The 20,856-nt window shown below is 37.6% G+C and overlaps 2 protein-coding genes across 2 annotated transcripts; both read right to left on the bottom strand.

Moving 5' to 3' along the window:
- On the bottom strand, window positions 1-7,671 carry tekt1 (tektin 1; the record flags this gene model as incomplete). The annotated part of the gene is made up of 7 exons (XM_081370424.1): window positions 1-389; window positions 498-694; window positions 3,258-3,483; window positions 3,625-3,765; window positions 6,374-6,502; window positions 7,103-7,268; window positions 7,482-7,671. The coding sequence occupies 7 exons, from the start codon at window positions 7,669-7,671 to the stop codon at window positions 230-232; spliced, it is 1,209 nt and encodes a 402-aa protein (XP_081226550.1). The 3' UTR covers window positions 1-229.
- A 932-nt stretch (window positions 7,672-8,603) lies between these two features.
- inpp5ka (inositol polyphosphate-5-phosphatase Ka) lies at window positions 8,604-19,840 on the bottom strand. The gene is made up of 13 exons (XM_081370384.1): window positions 19,683-19,840; window positions 19,338-19,421; window positions 17,248-17,352; window positions 17,018-17,126; window positions 15,044-15,160; window positions 14,771-14,946; window positions 14,463-14,574; window positions 14,162-14,271; window positions 12,123-12,351; window positions 11,887-12,024; window positions 11,626-11,709; window positions 11,419-11,523; window positions 8,604-9,730 (listed from the first exon to the last, which is right to left on the bottom strand). The coding sequence occupies exons 2-13, from the start codon at window positions 19,409-19,411 to the stop codon at window positions 9,650-9,652; spliced, it is 1,440 nt and encodes a 479-aa protein (XP_081226510.1). The 5' UTR covers window positions 19,412-19,421; window positions 19,683-19,840; the 3' UTR covers window positions 8,604-9,649.
- Window positions 19,841-20,856: the final 1,016 nt, after the last annotated feature.

The following is a 20,856-nucleotide window of genomic DNA, read 5'->3' as shown; positions in this document are numbered from 1 at the left end:
GAACGGGCATTTTGCACTAGTATTTTTAATTTTGCACTTTTTTAAAGACATTTTATCAAAACATCTCCTTCAATGGGCTGTGTACAACAAACAGATTCTTAGAGGAAACATCCCAGTAGGGATTTTTAAAGACATTACATGTTGTATTGAAACCATCAAAATAACTTAAAATGATTTAAAGGAAACACCATTAACTACACTAGGCATTTCCGTCGTACATGAGCTCTGTTCAGAAGTTGTGAATAACAACAGGCTGACGTTGCTGAAGGCAGATCACCTCATCTATGTACAGAGAGTTGGTCTTCACCTGGATCTCCTCCTCCAGGCTCAACTGGCTGCTTGCTAGGTCTTTCAGTTTCATCTCTGAAAGCTGGAACGCCTCGGCTAGTCTAATGCAGAAACCATAGAGGGAAAATGCTTTTATTGGGGACATACTAGCATATTAGGACATGCAATTAATGTTATATGTTTGGTAACATCCAAACCCTTTCCTTTACCTCTCGATGTTGTTAGCGAGCTCCTTGACCTCTGCCAGCAGTCGGATTTGAGCCGGGTCGTGGCAGAACTCAACGTTGGGCCTTTGGCTGCGAGCGGACAGTCGCGTCTGAGCCACTTTCAGTGGAGCTTCTTTCTCTGCGATAGCCACTTTGAGAGCCTCCAGATTCTTTTCTTGATTTGCTGTCTCTGCTAGCAGCTTTGAGAGAGCACAGACATATAAAACTAGTCAAATTATAACAACAACAACAAAACCTAGAATGAAGCCCTAAAGATAACTTAATAGAAACTAAATAGTAAGTAAATTAACTAGATGTACCGCAGGGCGGTACAAAATATGACCGCCGCTCAGGCCTGCACTGGCTTTCCACAAAAATAAATGACGTGGAGCAATTTGGCTGTATTGCGTGTTTATGTATATACCTAAAAAAAGTAGTAGTATGTGCATGTCTGTGTGTGTGTTTGTGTATGTGTGTGTCTGTGTGTGTGTCTGTGCGTGTATGTGTGCGTGCGTACATGTGTGTGCGCGTGTGTTTTTGTGTGTTTGTGTCTGTGCATGTGGATTTGTATTTGTGTGTATGGGTGTGTGTCTGTGCGTGTGGATGTCAGTGTGTGTGACAGTATCATCCTAAACCAGCAACCCTTCGCTCAACACCACCATCTACAGGCCGATGAGTGTACAGTCACTAAATGTGCACATAAATGAATTTATTTTATACCCCCCCATGGATGAAATTCTACGAAACTTAGCAGAGGATACCCCAGGATGTCAAGTTAATCATACACATGAAATATGGTGCAGTTCTGAACATCTCAACTGAAGATAGGGGCGATTAAAGTAGAATAATATTGCATTTTCATTTTTTATGGGAGGGGCGTAAATCACAAATGAGTGATTATGGGCTAGGTTGATGTGGGCCCTTAAGACCAACATACCATAAAAATTTCTTCATCCTCGGTGCCACGGTTCAGGTAGTTATGTAGGAAAAACTGCATTTTTGGGGTTTGGGGGGGCCCAGCTCGGGGGGGGAGTGGCCCCCGGGGACCAAACGAAATTTTTCCGTAAAAGTCTAGTGGGGCTACATGCCCACCAAATTTCATGTTCCCCGGTGCTTCGGTGTCCCTGGTATCGTTGACGAAAAATTCAGTAGATGACGGGAAAAAAAAAACAAAAAAACTTTGACAATCGATTATGGGCTAGGTTGATGTGGGCCCTTAAGACCAACATACCATAAAAAATTCGTCATCCTCGGTGCCACGGTTCAGGTAGTTATGTAGGAAAAACTGCATTTTTGGGGTTTGGGGGGCCCCAGCTCGGGGGGGGGGGAGTGGCCCCCGGGGACCAAACGAAATTTTTCCGTAAAAGTCTAGTGGGGCTACATGCCCACCAAATTTCATGTTCCCCGGTGCTTCGGTGTCCCTGGTATCGTTGACGGAAAATTCAGTAGGTGACGAAAAAAAAAAAAAAAAAAACTTTGACAATCCCTATATGACCGCTTTCGCTAGCTACGCTAGCGGCGGTCATAATAAATAATGTTTTACTTAAAATATACATTTTTGATTTTGAATTATCCAGCTTATTACAGTATAAAGCTAGGAATCCACAATATATTATCAGCAAATATGATTAATTATAATATTAAATTATTTGAATTGATCATTTCTGCCAATATTTGTTCTCTGTATTTATTCTTTAACTGTTCATGATTATTTTCCCTATTTTTACATTAAGATTACCTTTGCCATCCTCTAACACTCGCATAAAGTTGATGTTTGAAAAAAAAACACATATTTAATGACACTGTTAAATATAATCTTTAACATATCTCAATGTAAATATACATTTTTACTGTTAATTATAATGTTATGATGCCTTAAAGGGATAGTTTACCCAAAAATGAAAATTCCCTCATCATTTCCTCACCCTCATGACTTACTTTCTTCAGATTTTTAGGAAAATAATCAATCTCTGTGAGTCCATATAATGCCATTGAATGGGTGGTCATAGTCACACACAGCGATCGTGCTGGTAATTCATACAACCTCAGTGGATGAATCAATGTCTTCTGAAGTGAAACGATAGGTGTGTATACTAAATACTAAAATAAAATACTTTTTTTAACTACAAATTATTGTGTTCTGGTCTACTGTCATACGAGCGATCATGGGGTGGTGTGAGACACACACACACACCTATCGTTTAACTTCTGAAGTCATTGGCCGCATCCAAAATCGCATACTTCACTACTATATGATACTGACAACATGGCAAAAGTAGTACGTCCAGATTACATTCATACTACACACTTTCATATTATATAGAACATAGTTTTTTAGTGGTCATGACGTAATTACTTATTCAAAAGAAGTACCAACTCAAGCCATTCACTGCATCTGAAATCAAATACTTCCCTACTATATAGTATGCGAAAAACAGTACGCCAAAAGAATAGTATGTCCGAATACATAGTATTTGAAAAACAGTAGACGAAAACTAACTGGATGACCTACTACTTTTGCGAGATTCATCCACTGGGGTCGTATGGATAACCAGCACGATTGCTGTGTGTGGTTTTTCAGTGACACACATTCAGTGGCATTATATGGACTCACAGAGATTGATTATTACCCTAAAAATCTTTGTTTGTGCTTATCTGAAGAAAGAAAGTCATATACATCAGGGATTGCATGAGGGTAAGTAATTGATGAGAGAATATAAAATCTTGGGTGAACTATCCCTTCAATTCACAAGCGCAACCAACCTCATTGAGCTGGTTTTCAAGCTGTGTTTTGGCAGTTTTGGTCTCCTGTATGCGCAGCTCAAATGCCCTTCCCGTAGCCTCATACTGTTTGCGCATGTCTGCAGACGTCTGCTTTAGCAAGCTTGCCACAAGAGCTCTCAGAGAAAGAGAGTTATTCTTCTCATTCTCAGCTTTGCTAATGTTTAAGTTGCAGAGGCTCTCCCATTCCTCAGGAGTCACTGCAGTTCTGGAAACGGTAAAGGAAATAGGTTTGCAAAGGGAAAAAAAGTTGGAAAACCTAAATCTGTTAACATTTGAATAGTCTGATAATATATTTATAAAACAGAATTAGATTTTTAAATACTGTATCATAAACATGTTATCTTACTCAACACTTATTAAGTTTGAATTCCCTTCTTTTAAATCAGGCGATGTGTTGGTGAGAAGAGAGCAGAAATCATCGATGCGTTCGGCCTGAAATTTGTCCTGCAAGTCCTTTTCCAGATAGTACTTCACTGAACGAATAAGCCTGAAAAGCACAGGAATAATTTACAAACTACAATTTAGTTTTGAGTAAATTGACGTTTATATATAGAGAATTTGATTGAACAACACAATATAATTCAAGGATTCAGTGCCATATTTTAAACACTTTTGAATTACTCATCAATTGCTACAGTATGTAGCAATTCGTTTAATTTGCAATTAAATTTAAAGCAGCTACATCATACACATTTTTTATTATTTGAAACAAAATATTGTTCCCCTTTGTCAGCTCATTATGACTCATATGACACTATGAGTCAGAAGTGATTCTGACGAATGGGGATCGCTTGCGAGAGCCTATCTACTTGAAGTGAAACTAAACGAGCCAATGCACATTGGCATGCGATAATTGCACCAGCTGCCGTGCATCGTGGCACGAGCATATAATGAGCAGCAGGTGCCTCGCATACTTGTCTTTCGTTTCGGAGCCAGACGGCGTATGCTGTTCTTATCTCCTGCAAAGATCTTCTGAGTGTCTTCGAGTCTCTGCCAAGAAGAATCTCTGGTTCGTGGTGTTGGTGTGACGGCGCTGACAGCAAGGGTCGCGATCTCCCTGCGTCTTCTCTCTCAGCATAAACAGCTGTTTTCACAGCTTTGTCGGTTCGGTGGGTGTGACGATTGAGAGTGAGCGCTCACACTGGGTTGCATTCCTGGTGTGTAGCGGCTATCTCCCAGTGCGTTTCAGCACCTCAGGGCACTTCTAAATGAGCTAACACGATCTGTCTGCTTCTTTTTCAAGGTGTCATTCAGATTGTGTGTTTCTGGATGCGGCCAATGTTTGACTCCGGTCGACGGGCATGATCGCTGTATCACGTGCTTGGGCTATAGGCACGCTGAAATGGCGCTCATGGATGACTCATGTTCTCATTGCAAGTCAGACCAAGAGCCCACAGCTATGCTTTCCTGGGCCGCCGCAAGTGTCAGGCTCGAGTGGAACCCTACACCATGTCCCGAACCTTCGCGGCTGGACGATTGGTATCTCGGGGCGGCCTCACCTCTGTGCCTTTCTTTCCGGTAGTGCATGAAGAGGTTACCAGAGCATGGACGGCACCTTTTTCTGCCCGAAACCATTCACGTTAGTGGTCCAAGAGCGGCACCTGTGGCTGAACCTGGCAAAAACCCAGACAAAGTGCGGTTCCCAGCCCGTCTCGCTGACTAATCCGTACCATCAAACTCGGCTATGCGATTCAGTTCGCCCAGCGCCCTCCCAAGTTCAGGGACATCTACTTCACCTGTCTGGCGAAGGACGCGATCGAGCTGGTTCCTCCAGCCGATATGAATACAGCCCCTACTTCATTGTACCCAAGAAAGGCGGTGGGTTATGGCCAATCTTGGACCTGCAAACCTTGAATCGGGCCCTGCACAAGCTCCCGTTCAAGATGCTCACGCAGAAGCGCATTTTCGAATGTATCCGTCCCTAAGATTGGTTTGGAGCGATCGACCTGAAGGACACGTACTTTCATTTCTCGATTCTTCCTCGACACAGACCGTTCCTGCGGTTTGCGTTCGAGGGTCGGGCATATCAGTACAAAGTCCTGGCCTTCGGGCTGTCCCTGCTGCCCCGTGTCTTCTGAACTGCTTGAGTACAATCAAGAGCAGGACAGCGGTCCCACTGAAACTTTTTCAGAGGCTCCTGGGGCATATGGCATCCGCAGCAACGCCGCTCGGATTGCTTCATATGAGACCGCTTCAGCACTGGCTTCATGGCCGAGTCCTGAGATGGGCGTGGCAGAGCGGCACGTATCAGGTGCACGTCACCCCACACTACCTCCAAACCTTCAGCCCGTGGTCGGACCCTTCATTTCTAAGGGCCGATGTTCACCTAGAACAAGTGTCCAGGCATGCTGTGGTCTTCACGGATGCCTCTGCCACCGGCTGGCGGGCCACGTACAACGGGCATGCAGTTTCAGGTCTGTGGACGGGGCCTCAACTGGGGCCTCCCTCCGGGGTAGGATGTGGCTTCCGCAGCATTCCCTTCCCCAAGGGCACGCTTTCTCAGCGTTATCCAATAAGTCACACTGAGTGGGTCTTGCGGAACAGCAGTGACTGACCTTCTCTGCTTAGAGCTCCTACTTCTGCCCAACATTCTGGTCAGGCCAGGAGGCTCAAGCGGAGCGCTGAAAGGGCCAGCAGCCATGGCGTTTTGGTAGACATCCCCATTCGTCAGAATCACTACTGACTCACGTCATAGTGAGCTGATGAAGGGGAACGTCTCGGTTACGTATGGTAACGTGAGTCCCCTCGCCACAGTTGCTGAGCTTCCGCTGTACGGCCGAGTCACAGGTTCGGCTCCTCAGCGGAAAAACAAGGATGCGAGGCACCTGCTGCTCATTATATGCTCGCGTCGCGATGCACGGCAGCTGGTGCAATTATCGCATGCCAATGTGCATTGGCTCGTTTAGTTTCACTCGAAGTAGATAGGACTACTATCTAGAGGTTTTATTAAATTATTATTTATTGAATTCTTATTATTGTCATTGAAAAATAAATTGTTTTATTATATAATTTGTAATGTTTACAGGTTTGAGAGACAGAAATATCAAGGACAATTGAATTCCTTATAAGTTAGTCCTTGGAGTTTTGTCACTGACCTGATCTGCTCGTTGATCTGCTCCAGTGTTCGCTGTAGAAGAACCATCACACCCTCAATCACCTCCTTCTCCTTCAACAGTTCCTCTTCCACCCCATCATGCACCAGGTCAATCGCCACACGCTTCTCTCTGAGGATGTCCCGTAAATATCACATGATTAGGCAACCAATGAGACCTTTTGTGAAAGGTTTGAACTGTAATGAATGATGTTGGCCTAATCCTAAAATAGGGGTGGTTAGTAAATTATAAGCCAAATTAACCACCCCTAATTTAGGATTACACTATCATTCAAAAATTGGGGTCACTAGACTTTTTAATGTTTTTGAAACTCGTATGCTCAAGGCTATGCATTTATCAAAAATACAGTTAAATATTATTACAATTTAAAAATAACTGATTTTTATTTTATTATACTTTTAAATGTCATTTATTCCTGTGATGGTAAAGCTGAATTTTCAGGATCATAACTCTGTCACATGTCACATGATCCTTCAGAAATCATTCTAATATGATGATTTGCTTCTCAAGAAACATTTCTTACTATTATCAATGTTGAAAACATTTGTGCTGCTTAATATTTTTTTTGTGGAAAACGTGATACTTTTTTTCAGGGTTCTTTTATTTGAAATATGTAAAAGTTTTTACCGTCACTTTTGATCAATTTGGTCATGTAGTTCAACACTTGATTTTAGTAATTGTCCTCTGGTTGTGCTCTACGGTTAGAAGTACCTCTCAGTCAGACATTGCAAAGTCACTTGATAAGGCTGAGAGCAGCCCTCCAAGGCCTTTCCCACACGGCTCTTGAAGATGATGAGGGTCTCGATCTCCTGCACCATCTCCTCAAACTTATTCTCCAGTTCCTGCCTCCAGAATTTAACGTCCAGGATTCTCTGCTCTGAAGAAGAAGCAGGCTAGAACAGTTTAACAACTAACGTTACATGTCTTTATCAAGGAAATCAACATAACCCTATCTGAAATAACTTCCTCTTTTCATCATTTCTATCACTTATCTTTAAACAGTCAAGTGTCATCATTACACTTCCTGTCTTAACATTACTGCACATCTAATGCAAGGCCTCCAGTTTCATGCATTTTGAGCGTTGCATACCCAGCTTCTTTTGTGCATCCTGTTGCATGTGTTTGGTAGATTTGTTGCTCTCCTCTATGAGTCTCTGACACTCTGCTGTCAGTTTCTCTGAGTGCGCTCGTTCTGCCTCCGAACTCCTGAAATGCACCTGATTTGCATGCTTCCACTCGGATGGCAGAAACTTATCAGGGGGTCCCATCAGCCTAGACATTTTTCTAATGAGACAAAGTCATTCTTTGGTTTTTAAATAATTTAGGTCATTGTTTTATAATTACTAGACTATAATAACTAATATCAAATAGCGTTTTAAACACTTGTATTAAAGTCATACTGTTACCAAAAAACAACTAACACTACAATATATTACAAACAAAAATTCAGGGTAACACTTTAGTTTAGGGTCCAATTCTCACTATCAACTAGGTGCTTAATAACATATTACTAGGATATTGGCTGTTTATTAACGTTAGTACTTATAAAGCACATATTAATGTCTTATTCTGCATAACCTTATTCTACATCCCTTAATCCTACTTAACAACTACCTTACTATTAATAAGCAGCAAATAGGAGTTTATTGAGGCAAAAGTTGTAGTTAATAGTGAGAATTGGACCCTAATCTAAAGTGTGACCAAATTCAGATGTATAATATAACCATAGGATATCAGTTCCCTGTTATAAAACAAACATTTTTCTCCATCAATTCTTGTCTTAAACAATCTATTCAGTGTTTTAAATAAGATACACATTATAAATAGTTAGAATTAAAGCATTAAGTGAAAATAAGGTGTCTTACCTGTCAGATATGAATTCAAATCACTATAAAACAGGACTGCAGTGCGGACACTCTGCCGGCAAGTAAACACAGGGTTACTATGGCAACATAACCGTTTCAACGCTAGGGGGTGGTAGATGCCACACACACACACACACACACACACACACACACACACACACATACTTATGTATATATATGCTTTGAGTGAATGGATTGTACCAGAGATGGTGTTATTGTACTACTGTGTATCTAAATGTCGATCAACAATGACAAAACAATTTACATATTCGCAAAAATTTCCCATCTGACATACTCAAAATAAAAAAGAAACAAGCAAATAAGATTTAAAAAAGAAATAGACGTTTATCCCTCACAACCATGTTTTTTATTATTATTTTCATTATTAAAATTAACAAGACTTTTTTTTTATTTAAATAACATTTATTTATGTCATCAGTATGCATTTACGTAGTTGTTTAGAAAATAAACTCTTTGTTTACAGAGAAGAGAAATTGGTTTCTTACAGTCTTTTACCTTTTATACAGTAAAATTTAATACAAATGTATTCTATTTATACATTAGCATTAGTCTAACATTAAAACAAAAACACATTCTCAAGCCAAAAAAGTGCATATTTGGTTCGCCTATACGTACAAGCACTATCGGTTAATCGGTTTATACTTTAAACATGAAAATAATATCAAATTGTACTGACCACAAAAATAGAATTGGTCAAAGTATTTACATCACATCCTTCAGTTATTCGCACTCAATTTCAGTGAGACACAAATAATATAATAATACCACTTCAGTATGAGTTACAGTCATAAATAGATCAACAAAGTAAACATGTGCCATAAAAGATCTCAAATATATTGTGCAAAAGCAGCCTTTTCCTGACAGTGTAACAGTCTGCATTAATTTGGAATGGAATGAGAAAACAAGGGCAGCGTAAGCGGTAACAGAAAACATTGACATTTTGATGTACAGTGGACTTATAAAACATTTGTTTGAAAATATATTACAAGTTAAATGCAGACAAGGAATGTGGTAATAGTAAGGCTGTGGTGTGAATTCATTAATTAAATAGTTAAATTACATTACTGGTTTGCTTTTCTTAATTTGTAACAACTGTTTTTGAATCCATTTCAATAAATTCAGTACCAATTTAAATGTGCTTACTTAGAATACCACAATCTATTTGGGACAGGTCCCACCAACTGGCTGCAATTCAAAATATACTGGCCGCGATTTATAATATTTCTTGGTTAAAAGAAAAACAGAAAAAAAAAAAAAAAAAAAAACCATTGTAGTTACTGTATCACATACCAATAAAAGCTCAAATTTTGGATTAAAATTGCACTTGCTTAAATCCACAGGTAAAGTTTGGTTTGACATCTTGGTCTGGGTCTTAACTGGCAACCGTTTCATCAAGTCCATTGATATTTTCAGACACTAACCCCTCTTCAATCGCCACTCTGGATCCCTGCACCTGAAGTGAACATTCATTTGATTTTTGAATCATTTGAAAACACTGAAGCCAACTGAAAATATGCCTTTCAAAACATACAGCCATAACAGTGTCAAGTCAAATTTATTTCTATAGCACTTTATACAATACAGATTGTTTCAAATCAGCTTTACAGTGATAAACCGGAAAAATATGCAATTATTTGGCTGGTGATTAAAAATAATTACTTGCATAAAAGCTGGAGTAGCCATATGTATATATTACCGTAAATAAATTATATTTATATATTATATCTGGTGATTATATGTAACCATAAATAAAATTAAACATTTAAATAATGTGCAATTTTGGGTGTAATGCATTACTAGAAATTAATCACTGTAATTTAATTACTTTTACCTTGACAACAAAGCTACGGAGCCCCTGAGGGGACCTTTGCAAAAAACAAAATAATACGGACTTTCGCGTGCTCACGCAAAACTTTCGCGTGCTCACGCGTTACAATTTCCGGTTTGGTTATAGTGTCATTACTACAAATGTGGGAAAAGGGATGAGATGAGAGTGTGCTTGGAGCATACCTCCAGAGATTTGTCTTATTATAGGGAGTTTGCATTTGAGATGGACCACTTAATTAAGTTTTGTTTTGTAGAAAGCATTTCATTAAAGTGAATTTCATTTTGTATAAATTGTATCTTAATTTTAATAAATTTTTCATCAACCAATTGTCTGTATTTAATAAATAAGAAGCAAATATATAGCAGACAATATAATCATGGAGGCGCCGGCGCGCCACGGTCACTTGCATTGCACATGAACTGGAGCGCATCTCATCATAAATTAACCGAAACTCAGTGTATGCCTCACATACATGAGAAATACATCTGAAGAAAGCTGGAAATGTCTTTAAACGAAACAATTCAAAACGAAAAGAAATAGGCTACTCTCTGATTATGTAATCCATTATGTGGGACCTGATATTCATTTAAGTGATATCCATGCTTTTTTTTCTTACAGTAAAGCACAGTCCACAAACAATCTCAAATGCAAACTCCCTATAATAAGACAAATCTCTGGAGGCATGCTCCAAGCACACTCTCATCTCATCCCTTTTCCCACATTTGTAGTAATGACACTATAACCAAACCGGAAATTGTAACGCGTGAGCACGCAAAACTTTCTCGTGCGCACGCGAAAGTCCGTATTATTTTTTTTTTTGCAAAGGTCCCCTCAGGGGCTCTGTACAAAGCAAAGTAAGAGATTACTCTAAATTTCTCTGTGATTTAATTACAGTTACTTCTGATGTAATTGCATTAAATACTGTATAGACTATAGAACGATTCTATATGAAACAAAATAGGATTTAACATCTAATGATAAAATGTATCCTTATAATTTAACCTTCTCCCTTTAAAAACTTTGGTCAGTTCAAGAAAAATGTATGCAATTTTATATAACTTATTTGAAAGAATTTAAAGAGCAGATTCACGTCTATCCTTGTATTGTTCAAATGGTCGAGTTTTTTTTTTTATGGGATTAAGAAAGTAATTAGAAATAAGTAATGCTGTACTTATAGAGAGAGTAATTGGTACAGTAATAATTCCACTGTTGAAAATGTAATTAATAGCTAGTAATTAATTAGACTTTTTTAGAGTAATTTACCCAACACTGATTATGATTATAGCAAAATATAGAAGTAAAATTTTACTCACCCTGAAAGGTTGACTAATACCCACAATGCACTGCAGGTTGCTGCTATAATAGCACAGCACACATTCTCCCCCACGAACTGGAATTTCATCTTTGTTCACATAAACCTGTGAAAAAAAGACAATATAATTACCTAATCTACTCAGTTGATAATGTGAAGAAAAAAAATCTTTATTTAACAAGAAACGCTGACAGTAAATGCTACAAACCTGAAAGAGCTCATCATTGAAAGACACCTGGTCATCCTTCACCCAAGTGTACGTTATATAGTCTGAAATGCTTTTAAAACCAACCTGTGAAGTGACAAACACAAGTCCTATATGAAAGAAACCCTGGATAAAATCTAGTTCACAATATTTTACTATTACTGTTGTAACAATACACAATAATATACTTTTATAATATGCATTTGTTTGACCTGCAGTCTGTGACCCCATCAGAACAGAGCACATTTTGGGAACCTCTCTCACCTTATATAAACCGATCCAGTCCCAGGCACTGGAGGGAAAGGACTGAAGAAGTCTGTAGGTTATGAGGGCGTCGAAGTCTGCACTCCACTCTCCTTCAGCACAGAGCTGCACCAGAGGCGTCTCGTACATCTTTCTCAGCTGATAACAGATTAACAAATGGTCATTCTTGTAGTATTTTATTTTATAGCACAATGGGTTAATGACTATTGTTTTAGACAAACTCAGTGATTCCTCACCTCCAAGCGGAAGATGCCAATGACAGGCTTATGATCGCTAACGCCATACTCCATTTTACTCGTGTAATACTCCTGGGTCATTTTCAGAGGGAACTCATCGTCATCTTCCCCCTCCAGTCGTTTCTCTGGCTCATCTTCATTGTCTTCTTGAGTGTCCTCCGGAGGCGAGGACGTGGGCTTCACTCGCCAGAGGATCCGGTCACACCACGCAGGCTTGCGTTTCTTACCACTAGCCAATCACAAGGAGAGGAAAACAATATTACATCAAATATATAATAGAAAAAACTTGTGGATTTGAATCCCTTTTCCTGATTTGTTCAATTGGAAGAACATTGGCGTATCTTTCTTTGCAGCCATCATTCATTTTGTGAAAATGAATTTATGTGGCATGCTTTTACAACTATGAAAGTGATGAAATGAAAGGATTTTATGAAAAATATTTTAACAGCAACAAATAAAAAACAAAAATAGTATATAGGTTTATGAAAAAAAATGTCACGGTTGTTTGAAACAAGATTTATTCCTGTAAGTGCTACAAATAATTAAAATCAATTTGAATAATGTAATATTCTAATATACTACATATTTTAATAATGTATAAAAAACATTTAATAGAAAATAATTCTAATAACAATTTCTATTAAAATAGGCTCTATATATATTTTTATACAGTATATATATACACAGTATATATATACACATATATATAAAATATATATATATAATTGTCTATATTACAGGCTATAATATATAGAGAAAGACATATATATAAAGAATATATATATATATATATATATATATATATCAGAATTTAAATGCTTTTTTTAAAAGCATTTTCACTAAAGTGAGCCGAGACGTCCACATGCAAGTATCTGAACAGCTACTATAAATGACAGCATAGAAACATAGATAACATGACTGATACTTGAAAACTCTTTGCAACACATAACACCAACTAAGTCCGAACACAGACTGGATGTATATGGATGTTAATAATATTTTATTTCTGGTGCTTCATTTCAGCAGTAGATGAATGGGTGTTATAGGACGGGATGGGTGGCACACAATGCACTGGTCTGCATTAAAGTGTGGATGAGGTCTAGCAGCTCTTGAGCAAAAAAAAAAAAAAAAGGATTTCTGTTCTCTGATGGATATGCTACTACAATTATGAAAAAATTCAAGGAATGCTGACAGAAGGCTTAGACAAGCAGGGGAGGAAGGTTCAAGTTAAGAAGCACATGGGGAATTTAAAGCTTACTTAAAACCAAACCATGTCTTCTGTACCCTGCAGGGGTGAAAAGAGAGCACGTGTGAACATCTGACAGAGGAGCTGAGGGAGATTCAGGATATTGTAGTGATTACCGTTTCCTTCACAGCTTAAAGTCAACATGAAATCCATTCTAATAGTTCAATATAATAATCTAATTGATGATTTTAATCATCAAAATCTATTTCTTAGTAAAACAAAATATTCAAAAATGGGAAAAAATTAGCAGGACTTGATTTTATCCTTATAGGACTTTATTTTAATAAGACTAGGAATGTGCATTAAGACATTTTAATTTAATGTTAACCTTAAAAACCAATGACTCACAAAAATAATGACAATGCAATGTCATACAAATAATAGCGATTAATGATTTAATTCTGTTTTGTTCATGTCACTTGTGTAAGACTACTTTTCTTTACTTTGAACTGTATAATACAAAATATATTAATATTAGCACATATGATTTACTTTAATGCTGTGAAAATGAATTATTATATTATCAATGCAGTCTGATTAAACACACAAGCCTTCATTTCATATAAAGGAAGACCTTCAACTAACTTTGTGTACTTAATAACAGTGTTTTTATTTTCTTTATTCTTTACTTTACTAAACTTCATTTACAAAATGTAACTGAAATTTGAACTGCACAATTATTGCGCTTATCTCAAATAACTGTGATTAGACAGAATAACCACAATCGTACAATTAATCAATAATCATGACAGCCCTATACTGCAGGATATATTGAAAGAAGTTGTTCATTTACCTTGTGTCGTAGTTATCCGAGTGCAAATCAAATTTATAGGTGGGCTGAAAGTCCAGAGGTCCCTCTTCAAACTTCTGCAAAATAGCTTCCTTCTGTTTCATCATGGTGAGCTGGGGAGATATTGACATGCACAGATGCAAAAAAAAACATAATGCAAATTATGTTACTAATTCTGGACCTGCAAATGAAGGATTCATACATTAATACATGTTAAATTTACATGTATAGACATCGTTACTACATCTAAAATAAAGTGTCAAATAATTTATGTCACTAATAAAGATTCAAGAGTGATCAGTACCTGATCTTTAGGCCAAAGTAGACTGAAACGCTGGCTGGTGAGGCAGTTCCTTACAAAGAGCATACCATGTTCCTCGATACGAAAATTCAAATCCCCAAACCAGAACACAACCCTAGAGAATGAGGTGAGAGAATTCATATGCAATAAACAGCAATACATAAATGATACGGAATCATGCCAATCAATAAAATCGATTATAAGAACATAATCAAAAGAATATGCAAAATAAGAAGGTAAAGCTTAAGAAATATACAGTATGCTTTTTATGCGCTATTATTTATATTATAAAAAGTTCATGATGGACTGACTTGTGGTCCAAAATGCGTGGTGCATTTTTGGTGTCAAAGGTCTGAGCATCCAGGATATACTCAAACTCATCCACCCTCTGAGAGGCGTAGTTCATGTGAGCAGTGAGGTGACAGTTCAGGAAGCAGAGCATGTGACCGTAGAGGGACAGACGGATAGACACGCCTCCTTTATTACCCTTTCATTTGAAGAGAATTAAGATGAAATTAAGATGCAATTTTCAGTAAGTATATCAAGAGCTGCTTGCTGAAGTATTTGCATTTCCATGGTCTTACCCAGTAGCCGTAGAGTCCTGTGCGGGTGTAAGTGACCTGAATGTCTCTGATAAAGGGGACGTGTTCCAGCTTGGAAAAGAAAAGCAAGAGTAGACCCTGCATCCGTATGGAGGACACCTGAATGGGCCACAGTAAAACAGGAAATTAGACAACATAATTATAAAGTGTGCACTCTTTTCACTATTTATATATAGCCTATATTATAAATTTGCAAGAATATTTATTTATTGCATTTTTCTTTTCAAGATTCAAGTTCTGTTCATGTGGGGGTTTCAGTTGTTCAGTCAAATGGAAAACCAAACATTTTTTTCAGTTCCATATTTTGGCCAACAGTTAAAATTATCTAAATTATATTTTAGTTTAGAGCTTTATTAATCCCCATGGGGCAATTAGTTTAAACTGTCATGGTGATTCACATATAACACTTAACACATACATTCAAAGACTCAAAACTACACAAAAATACATAAAATAATAATAATAAGTGAGAGACAGAGAAAAAAAAGGGGGGGGGGTAAAATAATAATAACAATGACAATCAACTAAATTTATTACATAAACGAATTGCTTCAGGCACAAAAGTAAATTTATAGCGATTTGTAGAACATCTGATTGTCCTTAAACATCGCCCCAGGAGCATCCACTCAAAGTCCAAGTGCAACAGGTGTGTTCTCTCTCCTATTATTTTGTGAGCCATCCACAACATTTGCTGTTCATAATAAGATGTAAGACTTCTTAAGGGAACACCCATTTTTGTTCTTTGTAGACAGTGATGAAAACCAACAAATACAAGAGAAAGACAACATACTTTCAACAAATGAATAGTAAAATGACCTGAGAACAACTCTCTGTACATTGAAAGAATTAAGCTTCCTCAGCACAGACAATCTTTGGTGTGACTTTTTAATAATTGCATTAGAATTTTGGTCAAACTTTAACCTGTTATCAGAAAACGTTATCCCCCTGTGTGCCATTAACGACCACAGGTTGAAGTGCCAGACAGTGTTCTCCTACTAAAATTAAATTATCATCTATCTATCTCTTTAGTTTTTGACACATTCAGATCTAGTTTCATACTACTACACCAAGAAATTAAATCGTACAAAACCGAACCATGTTTCCTGATTTGAATGTGAAAGCAAGGAAAGCAACACAGTTTCATATGTATATTTTACCAAATAACTATTATCTTGTAAACTCTGACAATCATCTGTATATAATATAAACAAAATAGGAGAAAGCACACATCCTTGTGGTGTACCTGTAGAAATATTTACTATATCCGATAAAGCCCCATTCCTCTGTTGCCTGTCTGTTAAAAAAAATCATGATCCATGAGACTAAACCATGATTAAAATTAAACTGATTAACAAGTTTTCGCCCTAAAATAACAGGTTGCAGAAAATTTAATGCAGACGAGAAGTCCACAAACAAAAGCCGCACAAAAGCCCCACTATTTTCCAGATGACGACAAAGAGCATTTACTAAAAACAGTTTTGCATCATCTACGATCTACCAGCACGATATGCAAACTGCAACGGATCTAAGACTGGTCCAGCAACTGTCATTATATACTTCTTGATCTCTTTTTCAAAAGCCTTCATAACTAAAGAGGTCAAGGCAATAGGACGGTAGTCCTTCAAGGAATCTGTCTTACTTATTAATTATATGAATTACAATCTGATATATATTCTGAATTTATATTTATAATCTGATTTATATTTAATATATAGATAAATATATAAACGGTTAATTGTAGCTATTAATTATTTTTATTAATTTGATATAAATTCATGATAATTATATAATTCAATATTTAATTAAAGTTTTTGTGTGTATGTGTGTATATATATATATATTTTTTTTTTTTTTTTGCTCAGTGACTAAGAAACCAATCATCCACTGGTTCATAGTGAATCACATGATTAGCTTATGAACAAAAGCATGTTAGTATGAGGCGGACACAATCAGCACCTTGATATAACCCAAAGGGGCCAGAGTGCTCATGAAGAGCTGACTCCAGGAGTCCTCGAAGGCCAGATCTGTGACAAACTTGAGAGGTGCAGCCTTCACTTCCTGGAGACTGAACGAGAGCAGCATCACAGTCATTAGGACATTCAGACCACATACTTACAGTATGAGGTCAGATACCTATAATTGTTTACTTTATGTGGGTCCGCAGACCTCAAGATATAAAAACTCACCCGATCACATAGAGGTCGGGTTTCTTCGGGGAGCTGAGCTGAAGCAGAGAGTTCACATCTTCAGGAGGCTCAGCTGTGCCCACGTTCCACGTGACGACATACAGCCTGTGGGTATAAGAAAGAAAGATGTGTTCAGTTCAGTAAAATAATAGTTAATTCCTTCTCCTTGTGTAATCCGTTTGGAAAACCTCCAAGTAAATCTCCATGCTTTCCTCACATAACTGCTCAGATTAACAATAACACCATTTCAACTAATTGGTCCGAGCAATTTTAAGCATATCAAATTGCAGATTAACATCTTAAACATCTCGATCCGTCAAACTATTTTTAAGAACTACAGACTGAAATCTAAAGTTCAAAATATCTCATCCCTGAAGATCACTGACGAAACAAGATCCTCTCTGGAAAAACAGAGACAAGGTGTTCAGTTGCCACAAAACCAAACTAGAAACCAGCAGTCAGGTTTAGATCTGCCAGACACGACAACAAGAGAAGTGAAAGACAAAACCTGAACTGGTCTTTCTTAGGTCGGCCCGCAATCTGCCAGCAGACGAGAAAAGCCCCATCTAACGTTTTAACCACCTGCGCGTGCAGTTTAGCGCACTCCCAGCTTTTCATTCAAATAATCAGCTATTTCCTCCATGCTGGTCACGTGTAAATAGCACTCAATTGTCTTGACAGGTATTTCGTCTTGAGCACCAGGGAAGCAAAGGTAGTTATTCCAGAAATTATTCATACAGTAAAGTGTGAGATATAGGCTGTAGGGGGGAGTAGAAGGAGGTGGAAGCGTAGGCGGACTTTTAGATTAAAATCCTAATCTGGTTTATCAAGGGCTTACATGGCCCACTCCAACACATTCAATTTAAACAAGTGGAAACCTCAATGCTGCATTTACCCAATGCAATGGAGGTATTGTTGCAACTGAACTGCATCTGAAATCTCCCAAATGAACAGAAAACTTGACTCTTTGCAGTGTTTCGTCATCCAAAAACACATTAAATAACAGTACAATGCATTGAAGGGATGCATGTCTATTCCTCACAACCTCAAAGATGGCGCTGGTGTGAAAGATGGAATACCCGCTCTTAATTATATACAGTGTACAATTAAGTTTACAGAGTTCTTGACTCTTGCAGTCAATACAAAATTTGTGACCAAATATCAATGCAACTCTGTATGGAAATAAATGTTTTGATGTTATTTCCATCAAGAGGTGCATCAATTTTGGTCAAGATCTTGTATCTTGTAAGTCTCCTCTAGCACATCCCAAAGACTTTCAATGAATTTAATGTCTGGACCAATTCATGTGTGAAAATGATTCTTCATGCTCCCTCCCAACCATTCTTTCACAATTTGAGCAAGATTAATCTTGACATTGTGATCCTGGAATATGGCCATGATGTGTCTTCCTACATGGCTGTTTAAGAAATGAAAAGTTACACACTCCATCAATTAGGGTTAGAAGAACTGTTGCCAAACATATAACAGGCTAGAAACATAATAATCACTCCAAAAATAATCTACAAGAGACATAGACTCTTAAGCATTTGCATATTTAAATCCGAAACTAGTGGCCAAATTATAGAACTGTAAAACGATTTGGTTTTCCATTACCAACTGAAACCCCCACATGTACGTGTGTTGAGAAAGCTAATCCTATAGTGCTTATCCCTGCTTTATTCTTTCACCATTTCAGTAAACAAGAGACTAAACTGTTCACCTTGTCTGAGAATTCTGGATGTTGAAACATAAAAAGCGCTTGAGGTCTTTAATCGACAATCATGCGACAAAATTTCAACATCTATGATTATAATACATGTTTGTGCTCTAAAGAAACTCTAAATGGATCATTGTTTACCAATATCTGTGCATTCACATAATGAGAATATATGATAAAAGTATAATTTTGTGGCTTAGTGATAAAAGATTTTGATGGAAATCCAAAGGTTATAGATATAAACTCCAGATGGGGTGATTCTTGATTCTTCAAGCCACTTGCAATAGCAAAATACAATATCAATAACTTTTGATAAGAGAGTCAAAATGAAATTAAATGAGTCATGTGCTAAATTAAAAATAAGAATATTTACCCAAAAGTGTCCATTTTACTGTCTTTAGGCTCCAGGGTGACAGAATTCAAAGCACGTGACAAATCTTCCTCCATCTTCGCCAACCTGTCAGTCGTAAGAACATGTTATCTCATGAACCTGTTCTGCATCTCATCATGTGCATCAAAATGCATCGTAAGATAATGTTTCCGTCATAATATTGTGAAGTCAAGAGTATGACGTCAGGATTATATACAATTTCAAATGCTGCATGCAATATTATGAAATAAAAGCACTTCTTATATCACTTTACATACTTAAATATCTAAAATAATGCAACAATGACAAAATCAAACGTGAATACGTTTAAAACAGTATTAAAACTACCTCGTACAAACTTCGTTTGTCTTCGCTTCCGCAGTCTCAAAGCCTCTGTGGTGTTCAACAATTAGTGGAGACAAAAATATCCTGTAACATCACGAACTGTGCACTGTATTTACATGAGAGAGGGTGTGTGAAACAACACACAACAAAACTCAGCCATCCATGGCTGCTGGAAAGTTAAAATAAAAGTCCTGAAGCCGCACCACACACGCGAGGTACTAAAGGTAATAAAATAATAACAACAATAATAATGATAACAACAATTTTGTTTAAATAATTAAAATTTTGTTCAACTTTTTGTACTTAATAATAGGCCTAATAGTTAGCTATTTTATTATTATTATTATTATTTTTAATGAGATATATTTGTATAAAAATAAACTAATATTAAACTAAATATTTTAAACCAAATTTTAAACTAAGTAAATGTTAAACATTAAAGTGGGTCCTCCTGGGGACACCCAGTGGTTGCAAGGGAGTGTTAGGGGGTCCATGGAAATGTTAAATTTTTTCAGACATCTTGGATGAAAGAACATCCCACTTAACAAGCTAATACAAAGCTTCTCATCTTCCCAGCCATTCAGTCAGTACAGCACCAGTTTAACATCCAGCTAGGTTCTTCAACGATAATCCTGCAGTTCAGCCAGGAATCTTGGGGCAATCTTTGATGATCATCTGACCTTTAAGGATCACATTGCAAAAACAGCATGATAATTCAGGTTTGCTTTGCACAACATTTGGAAGATCAGGCCCTTCCTACAGAGCATGCAACACTTCCATGCCCTTGTCATTTATAAGCTGGACTATTGCAATGCTCTTCTGGCTGGACTTCCAACATGTGCAATCAAACCCCAGCAAATGATTCAAAACGCAGTGGCACGCCTTGTCTTAATGAGCCCAAGAGACCCCATGTCACTCCTCTGTTTATCTCTCTGCACTGGCTTCAGGTTGCAGCTCGCATCAAGTTCAAGTCATTGGTGCTTGAACAGCCACGGGCTCTGCACCCTCCTACCTCCACTCTCTCATACGAATCTACATCCCTCCAGACGCCTGCGATCGGTAAGTAAGCCGTGGCTCATGCTTCCAGCCCAGATAGGCAAAAAATCACTCTCAAGGCTGTTTTCATTCACTGTTCCTCGCTGGTGGAATACCCAACCCAATCCCGATAGGGTGAACA

The sequence above is a fragment of the Scardinius erythrophthalmus genome (genome assembly GCF_964197995.2).
Source record: "Scardinius erythrophthalmus genome assembly, chromosome: 7".
Classification (NCBI taxonomy): Eukaryota; Metazoa; Chordata; class Actinopteri; order Cypriniformes; family Leuciscidae; genus Scardinius; species Scardinius erythrophthalmus.
The sequence above is the reverse complement of the archived record's forward strand: the minus strand, read 5'-3'. Positions and strand labels throughout refer to the sequence as shown.

What these genes read in the sequence shown, in the direction of transcription:
- inpp5ka (XM_081370384.1), bottom strand. Translation starts at nt 19,411, where the DNA reads ATGGAGGAAGATTTGTCACGTGCTTTGAATTCTGTCACCCTGGAGCCT. An exon ending in CCCGACCTCTATGTGATCGG is followed by an intron (nt 17,127 to 17,247) that starts GTGAGTTTTTAT and finishes GCTCTCGTTCAG; the next exon opens with TCTCCAGGAAGTGAAGGCTG. An exon ending in CCCCTTTGGGTTATATCAAG is followed by an intron (nt 15,161 to 17,017) that starts GTGCTGATTGTG and finishes TGGCCCATTCAG; the next exon opens with GTGTCCTCCATACGGATGCA.